Raw genomic sequence first — 13371 nt, 5'->3', positions numbered from 1 at the left:
TACATTCTCTGTGTGGCACTTACCATTTTCTGTTATTTTGTTGTTTACTGTCTGCTTCTTCTACCAGAAAGCAAGCTCTGCAAGAGTGAGGACCCATCTGTCACTGTATCCCCAGATCTAAATCAGTGCCTGGCGCGTTCAGTAACAAATTCGCTGAATGAATGGTAAAAGTTGACAACATCATGATCTGCATTTTACAGCTATGAAACCTGAGGCTCCTAAAGGGTTAAGTAATGGTCACACAGCAAGAAAGCAGCACATCAGGATTCAAACCCAGGTCCATGTGTTGCCCAGGTCCACATTTAAACCACTCTGAAGTCTTGCTCCCTTCAGTTTTGCTTCTCTGTTTCGTCATATACTGTTCACTCTACCGGGCCGGGCCTCTCTCCTACGCTTCTATCTGTCCCTAGCTCATAAGGGCTTCTCTGTGTATTGACTTCATGCTTGATTATTCATTTTAATTTTTCTTTCCCTCTGTATCTGTCTCCCAGCAAGATGAGGGGCTTCCAGCGAAGTTCTGTTTCCTTTTGTCACTCACCACACACCTAGGAGAGAACTGGGCACAGACCCTTAACCAATACTTGTGGATGTGTTCACTGGAGGTGGGGTTAGTCAGGTAGCCCTGTGGGTACGTGCAAATCCTGGGTTATATGACTCACTTTGCTATTTCAAAGTATGCTGACCTTGACTTCTGTGGCATCCTGCCATCCAGTTTCAACACCAGCTTGTTAGAGCTAATGCAAATTAGAGCTGCTGCCATCAGGCACTATATTACTCAGGTCTCATCTCTGTACTTCTGGAATCTGCTGCATAACAGAAGCCTCTGCACAGGCCAGAGAGCACGCAATGCATGGGGACTGGTTAGGATGGTGTGGAATTCATGGAACCATCCCACACATCTTTCCCTGAGGTCACTTAAGAGATGACTCAAAGCCTTCTCCTAAGGTTAGGCGGTGTAACAACAACAAAACAACATTCCAAGTGGATCATTAAAGATATTGTTCACACTATTTTCCAAAATAAATGCATTCATTTCCTGATTTAAAAAACAAGCCCTGTGTCTGGGCCTCTGAATGCAAACCGAAGAACAATTTAAAGAAAGCCTATCATAGCGTTTAGTTTAAAGCAGGCAGCAAAGCAATACAAATCATAAACAGTAGCTAGAAAATTGACTTTACAGGCGATATTTGTTTCTAGTTCACTGACATAACATTGACTTTAAGAATATATCGTAGGGCCTTTTTCTCAGCTCATAGGTTTCAACTCACTGGTCGTACAATGCTCATGATACTCTTGTGAGAATTTATTAGTAATTCTCATCTGAGGAACAGGAAATGGTGGTCACAGAAGTTCACGTTATTTGTTCAGAGGATTAAAAGTGGGTGTGACTTCTCCTTGCTCCATTTTATAGCACAAGTCCAGGCCATCAGACAAGTACTCATGACCTGATGGGAACCACACATCTCGTAAGTGTCAGGCCATGTTATTCCACCCCCAGCTCAGGGCTACCCTGCTGCTGACCACGTGGCTTTGGGTAAGTTACTCAACCTCTCTGAGGCTCGGTTTCCTCATCTGTAAGACACGATTTTGTTTCCTCCAATCTCACAAAGTGAATATGAAATGGCCCATTTATTCAACAAATATGTACTGAGTACCTACTATGTGCAAGACATGGCCCATATGGGATAGGGAATAAACCAAAAGTCTCTGTTTCATGGAGCTTCTGTTGTCATAAAGGAAACAGACGAGAAATGATTTAAAATATCCATGTGATTTCCAAGTACTGACAAATGCAGAACAAGGTAAGATTACAGAGGGATGGGGTGCTGCTATTTTAGACCAAGAGGTAGAGGATGTCAGAAAAGCTTCTCTGAGAAATGGGCCTTTGGAAACAAATTGGAAAAAGGTTTAACAAAAAGCCACACCAACACTTGGAAAAGAAAAGGTATAGTGCAGGGGGTACCAGCATGTCCAATGAGATGCCAGATATGAAAGCAATTCAATATTAGAAAGGATTCACTTCTAGTTCAATTATCACTAGGTGATGAATGGTCATAAAGAGTTTGGACAGGCGCTACCTGAGTAGACATCTTCTAAAGCTGCCCATGGAAACAAACGTTAAATGAATAAATGGCAATAAGTATAACACCCCTGTGTATGGACACACACAAGTAAATAAGATAAAAGTCCCTTCATATATATATATATATATATACATATATATATATGAAGACTAATTTATAAATGGATGGTCCATATGATTCCATTAAATAACGTTTATCTTATATATTTAGTACAAGTTTCATGGATGAATTGTTGCCAATATGAATGTCCCCTGGAGCTTTATGTACTGGGTTCTGGCCAGTCTTCTAGGAACACTGCCACAGCTCCCAACACGTATGGTTCTATGTGGCCTCGAAGGCACAGGGTATAACTCTAGTCATCTTCCAGAACCAGGATGGGTGACAGCAGGACTTCCCACTCATATTTCCCAGTAAGGACTCACCAAGATAGACGCCATGGGAGAGGAACCGTGCAGACTGGGCATTCCACCACCTGTGACATCACAGGCCTCCTGCACCCACCTCCCCAACAGTCCGCCTTGCCTCCACTACAATCCTTGACTGTATCTGCGTGGCCAGGTACACATTCCCTGATTTCTAGTCCACGTTCCTGCCCTCGTGGGTTCTTCCCAGTATACCTGAATTTCAAAGTCCCACCTTTTCTGTCAAAAGCCTAATTAAAGTTCATTTTATAAAGTTGTCTGTATCCAATGCTTTCCATCCTGAAAACGGGTGACAACTTTGAACCTGGTTTTTGGTTTAAAAAAATGCATCTTTACACACGACTGCTATACGCCGCCACGGGGATGCGGCTCGCAGACATCATGTTGAGTGACAGAAGCCAGTTGCAAATGAGTTCATCTGGTGTGAGTCCATTTACGGGAACTTTAAGAAAGGCAAAAACCAACCTGTGGTGATAAAGTCAGAATAAGGGTTACCAGAGGCGAGGAGGGGGCACCAAGGGGCCCTCTGCCGCAAACGCACTTTGGCTGTCACTGCGTGGCAGGTGCATGGATACAAGCATATGTGAAAAAATCATTGGGCTATATATACAGTACTTAGGATTTCAGCACTTTACTTTCTGTTCATACAATTCAAAGTGAAGAAGTGACTTTCCTCTGGATCGTCCCAAAATCCTGCTATGGTATGTGTGCAGTCCTCTGTGTCGGGACTTCTAAACATCCCGGACACTCAATTCCTTCCCTCTTTGGCATATCTGGCACCTCTACAGCCTGAGTTGGTATCCCTTTCATCTTCTTTCCTTCCTACAGGAAATTTTACTGGGCCAGCATAGTTACCACTCTTGATTGTTTGCTTTAAAACAATCGAGGGCATGCATCTGTCTGCCCTGGGCCACTAATAAAGAATGCTTATTTTGTCTGCTTTATGGCCTGCACGATTGCAATGAACTAGAAAAGTCTTTGAACATACCTCTCAATAGGGGGACAAAAGACATCAAGTGAGAGCAGTAGAATGGCGGAAACAAATGAAATCCTCTCTGTAAACCATTTGGAGGAACAGCAACCCCTCCACTGCATGAGAAACTTTGGGAAGAGAATGCAAAATGGTGCACTGGAAGGAGACTCCCTGAGCAACCACTGCAGCTTGAGGAAATTGCTTAACCTTTGGGTCTCAGTTCCCTGCTAGTAAAATGACCTTCCTTACTTCTCTCTTGCCCCAGGTAGAAGAATCAAGTGGCATAAGGCCTAACACTCCAGCAAAACACGAACTGCTAAGACCAATGGAAAGTTGTTAAAAATAAAATAGACATCTGTGAAGTGCCTATCTTCCAAGAACTTCCACAGAAGCTAAACTATTTCATCTTGACAGTACGTCAATGAGGTGGCGCCTTGACTCCACCAAAGAGGAAACTGAAACACAAAGCGGTTAAGTCGGTGCCCAAGGCGCCCAGCGCAGAGAGGAGGGCACATGCTCCAGGTTTTTCACCAGGTTGCCAGGTAGTCCACATGCCTGCTACTCTGCCAGATACCTTCGTGTTTGAATCAGATTAGGAGTAGGAAACCATTAAGAGTAGGAAACCATTGACAACTGTTCCTAAATAGCTACCTGTCTCTCATGAAGAGACAAATGAACTCAATCAGAAGCCACTGAGCTTTGGAAATCCATCTTGGCATTGTACTGCATCTCCAGATCTTTCATCTGAGAAGCAGATGTTCTGATTGTTCCAAGGTACCTCACATGAAACTGGATATTTTACTCTCAAGACTCCCTATGACAGATCCACCAGCTATGGATTTACCTGATGGGCACAGAATAAATCCTGAGAATGTGGACTGGTAACTAGGTTTAAATCTTAGTGGTAAAAAACAACAACAAAAGCCACCAGCTCTGCATCACAAATGTTATTTGCAAGCACATGTTTCTAAAACAAAACAGTCCTCAGCAGGTTTTGTTCCATTTTGCCCTATAAACTATTTTCTCAGTTACATAAAACTGCAAATTGCAATCTGAAGGCTTTTGCAGGCTTGAATTTCCATCTTCCCTGAAAGTTTATGAGGAAATAGAATTAAATTTGTTCCTCTTTCTCTCAGGCTTTTTGTATTGTGCCTGCCAAATGAAACATTTTTCCTGTGTGTGTTGGCTCCATGATACCGCCTTTTAGAGAAGTCACCACACATGAAATAACTGTATGCTACAAGACTTATGTAGCTAAAGACTGATTTTCTTAAAACATTTTATTTACCCCCTTCATGTTTTGTGCTTTGCTATAACAATACTACTTATCTAAAGAATCTCCAAAAAGATATTTTTTTTCAATTTTGTTTCTGTTTGCAAATCCACAATCCACCGATACAAAATCTCACCTTAAAAAAATTGGTGCCCAATGCAGGAGACAGAACAGTTACAAAACTGGACCGTGGTAATGGAAGCACAATTGTATACATTTACTCAAAAGCAACTGACAATACATTTAAGTTTGTGAGTTTCAGGATCTATAATTTACACCACAATAAAGCTGTTTAAAAATATATCCGTGCTTCACAAAGTGAGATGCTTCAGATTTTGAGTGTTCCGATTCCAATTAACATGAAAAGCATTCATTTTTCTTATACTGCCAATGTATTTATTTATGGCATTATGGGACAACACAATTTTCCTCTGAAGCAGGGTTTCTCAAATTAGGCACTGCTATCATTTGGGGCCCGATGATTCTTTGTTGCGGGGGGGGGGGGGGGGGGGCTGTCCTATGCATCATGGGATATTTAGCGACATCCCTGGCCTCTAATCACTAGTTGCCAGTAGCACACTCCTCCTCCCAATTACAAGGACCAAACATGTCTCCAGACATTGCCAAATACCCCCTGGGGGAGCAAAACAGCTCGGGGGAGAGACACTACTCTAGATGCTGACAGTTGAAACAGAAATTTGCTCTCTGAAGGCGTAACATGACAAATACAAAGGTGTAGGGGGCACTCCCCAACTCTAAGCCTTGTTCTAGTGCCCCACTCACCAGCCCTTGGCCAACATAGGACACTCTGTCTCCCATGGTGGCATCGCTGCCTCCACACTCTGCACATTTTTACAGTCAGTGTTAACTTCTAGACTATAAACCATTCTTTTTAAGGCTAATTGTATAGCCCTGTGCCCATGTAACTCTCTAGGTATGGCACTCAGCCCAGAATCGAAGCAACTGGGTTTTCTATAAATGCTTCGTGGCCAATGACTCTGGGAGACAATGAATGAGTAAAGCACCAGGCAATTCAGTTCAGCCAGCACTTTTAGGTTCCAGACACTCTGGAGAATCTTCTCTCTTTCAACTTCAAGGTTAAAGTCACGGTCCCCATTTTATAAATGAACTAATCAAGGCTCAAAGAATAACTAAGTGACTTGTGCCCAAGATCACACAAGTGGCAGGGCTGGGATTCGACACTAAGTCCCATGTTCTTTCTTGACTTCCAAGTTCAAAGTACGTCCCCCACTCTGAGCTGCTGTGAGGGCTCACCAGGGGCCAGACACCCTGCTGGATGCCGCATACACACTCGCCCATTTTAAATCCTCACTGCTTTGCCCTGAGGGGACTATTATTATTATTCCTACTTTACAGACAAGGAAATGGAGGTGGAGGTGAAGTCCTTATCCAAGGTCACACAGCTGGATATCCTGAAATTTGAACTCCGGTGAGTCTGAACGCTGAAGCACATATTCTTGGCCACTACAACCTACTTCCTCCCCTCATGTATAAATAGCCTATTTCATTAAGAAGAGTCAGCCAATGATTTGGGGGATTTTTTAGTAGATAAATTACACTTTAATTCAAGGAGATTTGGATTTGGGCTACTCATACAATTCACTTCAGGTTTCTTTTATAACATTAAAACCCAGTCCTATGGACACCTGTGAGATACCTAAAACTGTCCTGACTGAAAAATCCCCTCTGCCAATTGTCAAGAAGTAGTCAAGCTAAAATCTCACTACTGCTCTCCTAACAGCTAATCATTTCCTCAGTTTCTTTCTTCTCCAGTTCACTCATTCAGTCAACAACCACTTCACTTAGAATCTAGTCGAAGATTCGAAGAGACAAACACATACCAAATAATCACACAATTTAAAACTATGATAAAAGCACCAGGAAGGAAAAGTAAGTACAGAGGGGTTCAGAAAACTTATAATGGTAAGGCTGGTAAAGGAAATGCAAGGAGTCTGAGATTTGCAAGAAGACTAGGGAGTTAATTTGAAAGTGAGATGAGAAGAGCTTCTAATCCCAGTGAACAGTGTGTGCAAAGGCCCTGAGACAGAAGGGAAGCATGCACCCAAGGCCCTGAAAAGGAGCCAGAGATACAGCAATGGCCAAGCTATGCAGGGTCTTGTGGTCTCCAGTAAAGAGAAACTGAAGGGGTCCTAAGTAGAGGTTAATCATGGTCAGACTACAGTTTTAATGACCACTCTAGCTGTGTCACAGGCCAGCCAAGTGACTCTCTGAAGCAATCTTTGCCAGCACACAGTTCAAAGAACTCTACCCTGGATCCTGCAAAACAAGTTTCTTTTTTTTTCTTCTCTCCAGGGTGTGGCGCACCACCCTGGCTGTGAACTAGCTCCCTTCGTTTTCTGCTTCACTTGTGAAGTTTAAAGGCCAGATCTTTTATCAGGTCTGGGACCTGTTCTTCTTTCAATAGCGCCCAGTAAAGTACTTCCCATCTTTCCAGGTCGCTCTTCATTCCCTAACCTCTCTACTCTCTCCGACTTGTCAAGGGGCCCGGTCAGTACCAAAAGGAAGGGCAATCTGTTCTTTTGGGCTTTCTTACATGAAGTGTACAGACAAGCTAAGAAATAACCACAGATTCTATTCTCTTGCACTCCATATATCCAATCAAGCACAGTTTAAAAAAAAAAAAAAAGCATAGCTGAGATAATGTCACTCCCCAGGTGTTAAGATTCCTAGATTCCCCAATGCCCTCTTGGCCACACACACACCCTAATCTGGTGGCCCCAGCCAGTGGAGCGCTAGCTCCTGTTGGCACAGCTCCAAGTTTTCATAACTGCTTTCAGTTTCTCCACTACAAGAAGCTTCGCCTCACCCCACTCTGCTCTGCCAAGATTCCTTGGCACCCACTGACACTTCCTCCAGGAAGCCATTCCTACCCCAACCGTGCTCCAGCCCAGGAATTGCCAGCTCTGAGTTCCAATACCACTCTAAGAAAGCAGTTCTTTTTTCAATTTCATTGTAATTGGTTCCCTGTCCACACCTCCCCAGGCCCCCAACGTGTGTGCACGGCACATGCTCACGCACACATATACATACATACACATACACATACACACACACACACACAGTAACTCCAGAAGGATAAATTCTGGGTGTCATAGCCCCAGCATACAGCACAATGCCTGGCACCCAGTTGGGACCTCTCTAAATATTTATTAAATAAATGAGCAAATGCAAAGTGACACTTTCAGAGTCTCCCAGGAGCAGGAAGAGGGGTCTTTAGTAAGAGGTTCTCGCTTCCTATAAGTTTGATTGTGAATGTGAACATGAAACACTCAAGTCACAAACCTTACAAACGGTGCTACATCTCACTCTTGGAAATTTGAAAGGATCCAAAAATATCAATGCAAGGCTCATAGTTTTAGACAGGACCAAAACTTCAGGAAAGTTTTTGGATATTAAAGGAATAGCGGGCAACAGGGAGAGAAGGTGCTCATGATGGAAAAACCAATAAAAAGGCAGGGCAGAAACAGTAAGCAGACACAGTGCCTATCTGAGCCCACTCTGGCTGCAAAACACCAAGTCCACTGAGTAATTGACCTTGTTCTTGATTACTCTAAAGCCCTTAATAACCAACTCCTGGCCCTTCACCTTTCTTAAGAAGCACACTCCACATTTTATCTTTTTTGTATTCCATCTTCAGAAATACCAACCACATGGCATATTGTTTCACCGTTTCAGAATTCAAAAGAGTCGAGTAATATATTGTCCAGTTCTGGACTTGGGACTTGCTACTTGGAGTGTCGTCAGTGAACTAGCATCAAGCCACCTAAGAATGTGTTAGAAATGCAGATTCTCAGCCCCACCCAACTCCACTAATTTAGAATCATTTTCAACCAGCTCCCCAGGTGATTCCTATGCACATTCAAGTTCGGGAAACACTGGGCTAGATCCATTCACTCAACAAGTATTTATTGAACCAGTGTCAGGTACTCAACAGGCGTTCAACATATACGAGAGGATGTGAAAGGTGTGGGAAAACAGTAAGCACAGACACTCCAATGCAGCTGAGAAGCTCCTGTAAATACTAAAAACAACATCACCGGGGGAGAGAGGTTCTGGCAGGATTAATAATCTTTACACCAAAATTCAGAACTGGCCACTGCAGCTCGGTTGTGGGAATCTGGGAACTTGACCCTGTTTGCAGCAGGCGGGAGAAATACATAAGAGGTGTGTGAGTGTGTGAGGGTGTCTCTTCCCTGCCTCAGCCACAGGCCGCAGGAGCTGACAAGGCCAAGTCCCCGCCCCCTTCAGCTGTCACCCTGTCAAAACAAAGCCGCTGCTGACAGCGCTGGGCCAGGCTGCCCTGCGGCCTCGGGCAATCCTGCCACCGCGGGAGCACGGCGCCCACATCTGGATCTGCAGCTGAGGGGCTACGGGGTGCCGAAAGCTAGGATGGAGAGGGGATGGCAAGAAATGTGTGTCCTCAAACTGAGCAGCAGCGCCTGCCGCGCTGGGCTGTCACCTTGCCAAATCCTGTTTACACCCCGAGCAGCTGGGACAGCGTTTTAACTAAACAAGTAATAACACAATAATGACGGGGCTGTCGCCGCACGCCGCAGCGCCTCCACCCTCGGTGGAAGGAGCCCAAAGATACAGGACCCTCGCCGTGAGATGTGCCCACCTTCTCACCCAGTGCGTTCCACCCCTTCGATCTCCCAACGCTCCGGGAGTCCCGCAGCCCATTCCACCCTCACTCCTTCCAGCTCCTCCCAATGGGGCACAGGGAGATGATGCGCGAAGAGGGGGGGGCTCAAATTCCCCCGAAAAGATGTTTCCTTGGCCCCGGGGCGCTCGTTACACAGTGAGCACCGCTCCACTCCCGGGAAGGCACCGCGGGCGAGCTCCTACAGAGCAACAAAGCCCCAGGGCAGCACAGCAGCGCGGACAGAGACTACTCCTTCCAAATCCGAGGGAAGAAAAACTCTCGGTCTTGGCGATCCCCCTTCTTCCAACCCCAAAGCGCTCCTGTCCGAGAAGCAGCTAATTGGGCGCGGGCGACAACAGCACTTCCGCGGTGCAGCGGCCCCAGGCGGGAGGCGGGAGGCGGGAGGCGCGGGCGGGAGGGGGAGGGGGCGGGGGTCCCGTGAGCTGGGCCCTAGTCCCCTCCGGCGGTCCGGGAGCGGCGAGCGAATACCTTGCAGGCGGAGTACACTCCGAGTTTCTCCAGTTTCTTGGCCCGCGGAGCGGAGCGCAGTTGCGCCTTCTTCACGGCGATCCGGGCCGAGCCGCCGCCTCCTGGTCCTTCGGCCGTGCCCGCCGCCGCCACTGCCGTCGCCGGTCCGCAGGCGCCCGAGCCCCCGGCGGCGGCGGCGGCGAACGGGGAGCCCTGCGGCGGCACCGGGGGCGGCGCGGGGGGCTGTGGGGGCAGCGCCCCGAGCCCAGCCCCGGCTCCTGCCCCACCGCCGCCCGGCCCGGCCCCGCCAGCCTCGGACATGCCGCCCCGCAGCACCGCAGGAGGCGCCGAGTGTCAGGCGCCGCCGCCGCCGCCAGGGTCTCCCTCTCGGGCTCTGGGCTCAGGGAGAGCGAGACCCTCCCCCCACGCCCTCCCGCCCCCTTTGCCCACCCCCCTCCCCGCCCCCGCCCGCCCCCGCGCGCGCCGCTCGCCCGGCTAGCTCCGGCCGCGGCCCGCGCGCTGATGGTGGCGGCGGCGGCAGCTGCTCCCCCAGGAGGGAGGGGACTAGCGGCTCCGCGGCCGCCGCCGCCACTGCACACGCCCTCCCCCGGTTCTCCTCCCCGGGGCTCTCCTGTGAGCCCTGGCCGCGGACATGTTCCCCGGGGCTGCGGACTGAGGGTGCGTGCAGGCGGTGCCAACCTCTCGGTGATGCCGGAGCCGGGAAGCCCCCCCTCGGCCTCTTTCCCGCTGCCCGCGGGTTTGGCACCCCCCACCCCCGCGCCTCTGCTCCTAGCGCTCACCCGCCAGGGGGCGAGGGAGGGGGTGACGGATGGGGGCGGGGAGGTAGGGGGCTGGAGCCCAGGCACCTGCTGGCCGCCTGTATCTCCGCAGCCCCCGCTGCTGACCCCCGCACTCCCAAGCCGAGGGTGCGGGGGGGACTCCCCGTCATTTGTTCTTCCACTCTGTTCCACCCTCTCTCGGAACGGAGAACTTCCTCCACCCTAGCGGGAGCCGGAGGAAAATAAATATTTTTAAAAAGTACCCGTCTATGCTAATCCTTTTCTTTGTTGCTAATTCACCAAAATAAAGGCGTGATGTTTTCTGTTTCTCTTTTTAAATACTTTTCTGTCCAACTTTTTTCTTTTTAATTAAGAACGCTTTCTTCCTGCAGTAAATTCTGGGTCCAATCGGCCAGAGGAAGAAAAAGACTCAGTATTTCTGTAATTTTTGTTTGAAAGTGCTGGTTGTTAAAACACACACTCACTCACACACACGGTTGTCTAAAAGAACTGTCAAAATGAAAACTGCGCAGTGGGGAAAGTTTGAATACAACAAGTTTGTTAACAGGGCTCATCTCGGTATGGTGATAATCTTGCTATATTCTTTTCTATAATGTTCCATAGTTTTCAAAAATAATACCACCAGCAGGCATATTAACCATGAAAAAAATTAAGCACACCAAAAAATGAGTACTGATTTTGGCCTCAAAGTTAAAAAAAAAAAAAAGTCAACTCAGCGTTTAAACTGTTGAAAACTATCGTTTTCCTTGTCCATGACAATGAGGTATGTGTTTAGTAAGGTGGAATGAACATTGCATTTTTTCATTTGAACGTTGTGCACCCTTGGTCAGCCTTTCTAAAACAGTTTTTTAAAGCCCAGGGCTATTCCTCAGGACCCGTTACAAGTGCCCTGCTTTCATAATGTGAATGATAATTTTTATGTAATATGGGTCATAATGTGCATATTATCAAATTCTTTGCATGCTGTATAATTCTCAGCCAAATCCAGCCAGAAATATTAAGGAATGTGTTTTTCCCTAGAAATATTCCCCCTTCCCATTCCTGTTTTTGCCAGTTAATTTTCTCTATCTTTTTTATAGATTCTCTACATTCTTTTGATTTTTAATGCAGAGTGATATGTAAAAATGGAAAAGTTTTCAAAGTTTGTACATCTAACCAGTGACATTAGACAAGGCAAAAGGAAACATCCTCTCCCACTTTGAGTCCAATCTGAAGGTCTGAAATGGTAAACTCTCGTCAGGTCGGTCCCATTAGAAGAGTTGATTGGGTGCTTCCTTTCTCAGCTTGCTGTGCTTCACTTTACCACTGTTACTCTCGCATTACTCTGCTGAGGTGTTTTACAGATTTGTTTTTTTTTTTTGCCATTCTTGCCAAAGCAGGATGGGAGTGTTAAAGGCTGTGATCCTCTGGTCAAAATCTAACATCGTGATGTTAGCAGATATTGATAGGGGTTTGGGTTCCACATGTAGGCATTTTGTCAAACTGATGGACTGGTCCACTTGATATTTGTGCATTTCATTGGATATAAATTTCCCTCAAATATGGTTTTAACATCATAAATATTGACCTCTACTTAATGTTTTTCATGCTGAAAGTTTAGGTGTGCAGTGCCCTGATATCTGCAATGTGCTTTGTAATGCATCAAAAAAATCAGATGGATCGATGTGTCTGTGAATGGGAAAATAAGCAGATGAGCATATATATGATAAAGAAGTGTCCAATGTTAAGAGTGTATCTAGATAGTGGGTATAGAAGTGTTCACAATGCGCTATTCTTCCAAATTATCAGTATGTTTGAAATTTTCCATAATAAAATGTTGTGGGTGGGGAGGAACCCAGCTTTACCATTAACTCACCCATCACTTCCCTCTCCCAAAGCCACTCCCAGAATTCAAATTGCAGGCTATTTGCAGAAAGTTTGAAGAAGAAAACAACCTCATTTCAATACACCCTGAAAACCATCACTGTCTGAATGGTGAATGGCTTGTGACATCTACTGAACATTGTTTTTCATTATTTTCTTGCTCAGGGCACCCAAATGACATACTGCCTTAGGCTGAAGACCTAGAGTTTCCAGGCCTATTCAAAGTGTGTTATGAGCACCAGGCGGGGACATTTCAAGGGCAAAGGACTCCGGAGACTTCCTAATCAGGCTGTTGTGAGTATTTAGCTCTTGTGTACAGAGTCCTTTTAGGAAATGGGTACCCAGAAAATAAAAGTCAATGTTTTAGTTTACAAAGTATTTACAACTTACTGAGGTAAAGAGAAGCCACAATTACAAAATAAAGGGCGTGGGGAGTAGGAATTATACAGGTCAGGTTGACCACTGGCGGTTACTTTTGGCGTATTAATACTATTATGAGATTATTACAAAGAATGACCTTTATATAAATGTAACAGCATAGATAGATCTCCAAGAAATACTGTTGAATGAACCCCTGTCGAGTGTAATATCATTTATGTTAAAAACAAACTCATTGGCATATAAGCACAATTCTGTATGTGTTCAATAATACATATAAAAATGCAAAAGCAAGAGAGATTTAGAAAGACACACAGCAAATTCTTAAAAGTAGTTCCCTTCCACTGGGCATCGTTGAGAATAAAACTTATTTTCTCACTTTGTATTCCCCAGTTCCTCACTCAAAGAAAGTTTTCAATAAACACT

General features: G+C 46.0%; 1 protein-coding gene across 1 annotated transcript in view; it reads right to left on the bottom strand.

Annotated features, from left to right (window-relative positions):
- The window catches only part of KAT2B (lysine acetyltransferase 2B), a 92281-nt gene extending 82008 nt beyond the window's left edge, over positions 1 to 10273 (bottom strand). Inside the window, exon 1 of the mRNA XM_081071513.1 lies at positions 9926 to 10273. Coding sequence (XP_080927639.1) covers positions 9926 to 10225 — 300 coding nt within the window. The 5' untranslated portion in view covers positions 10226 to 10273. The remainder of the gene's footprint in view (positions 1 to 9925) is intronic.
- Positions 10274 to 13371: the final 3098 nt, after the last annotated feature.

This window comes from Rhinolophus hipposideros (assembly GCF_964194185.1).
Source record: "Rhinolophus hipposideros genome assembly, chromosome: 14".
In the NCBI taxonomy this organism is placed as follows: Eukaryota; Metazoa; Chordata; class Mammalia; order Chiroptera; family Rhinolophidae; genus Rhinolophus; species Rhinolophus hipposideros.
This window is presented reverse-complemented; position numbering and strand designations above follow the sequence as displayed.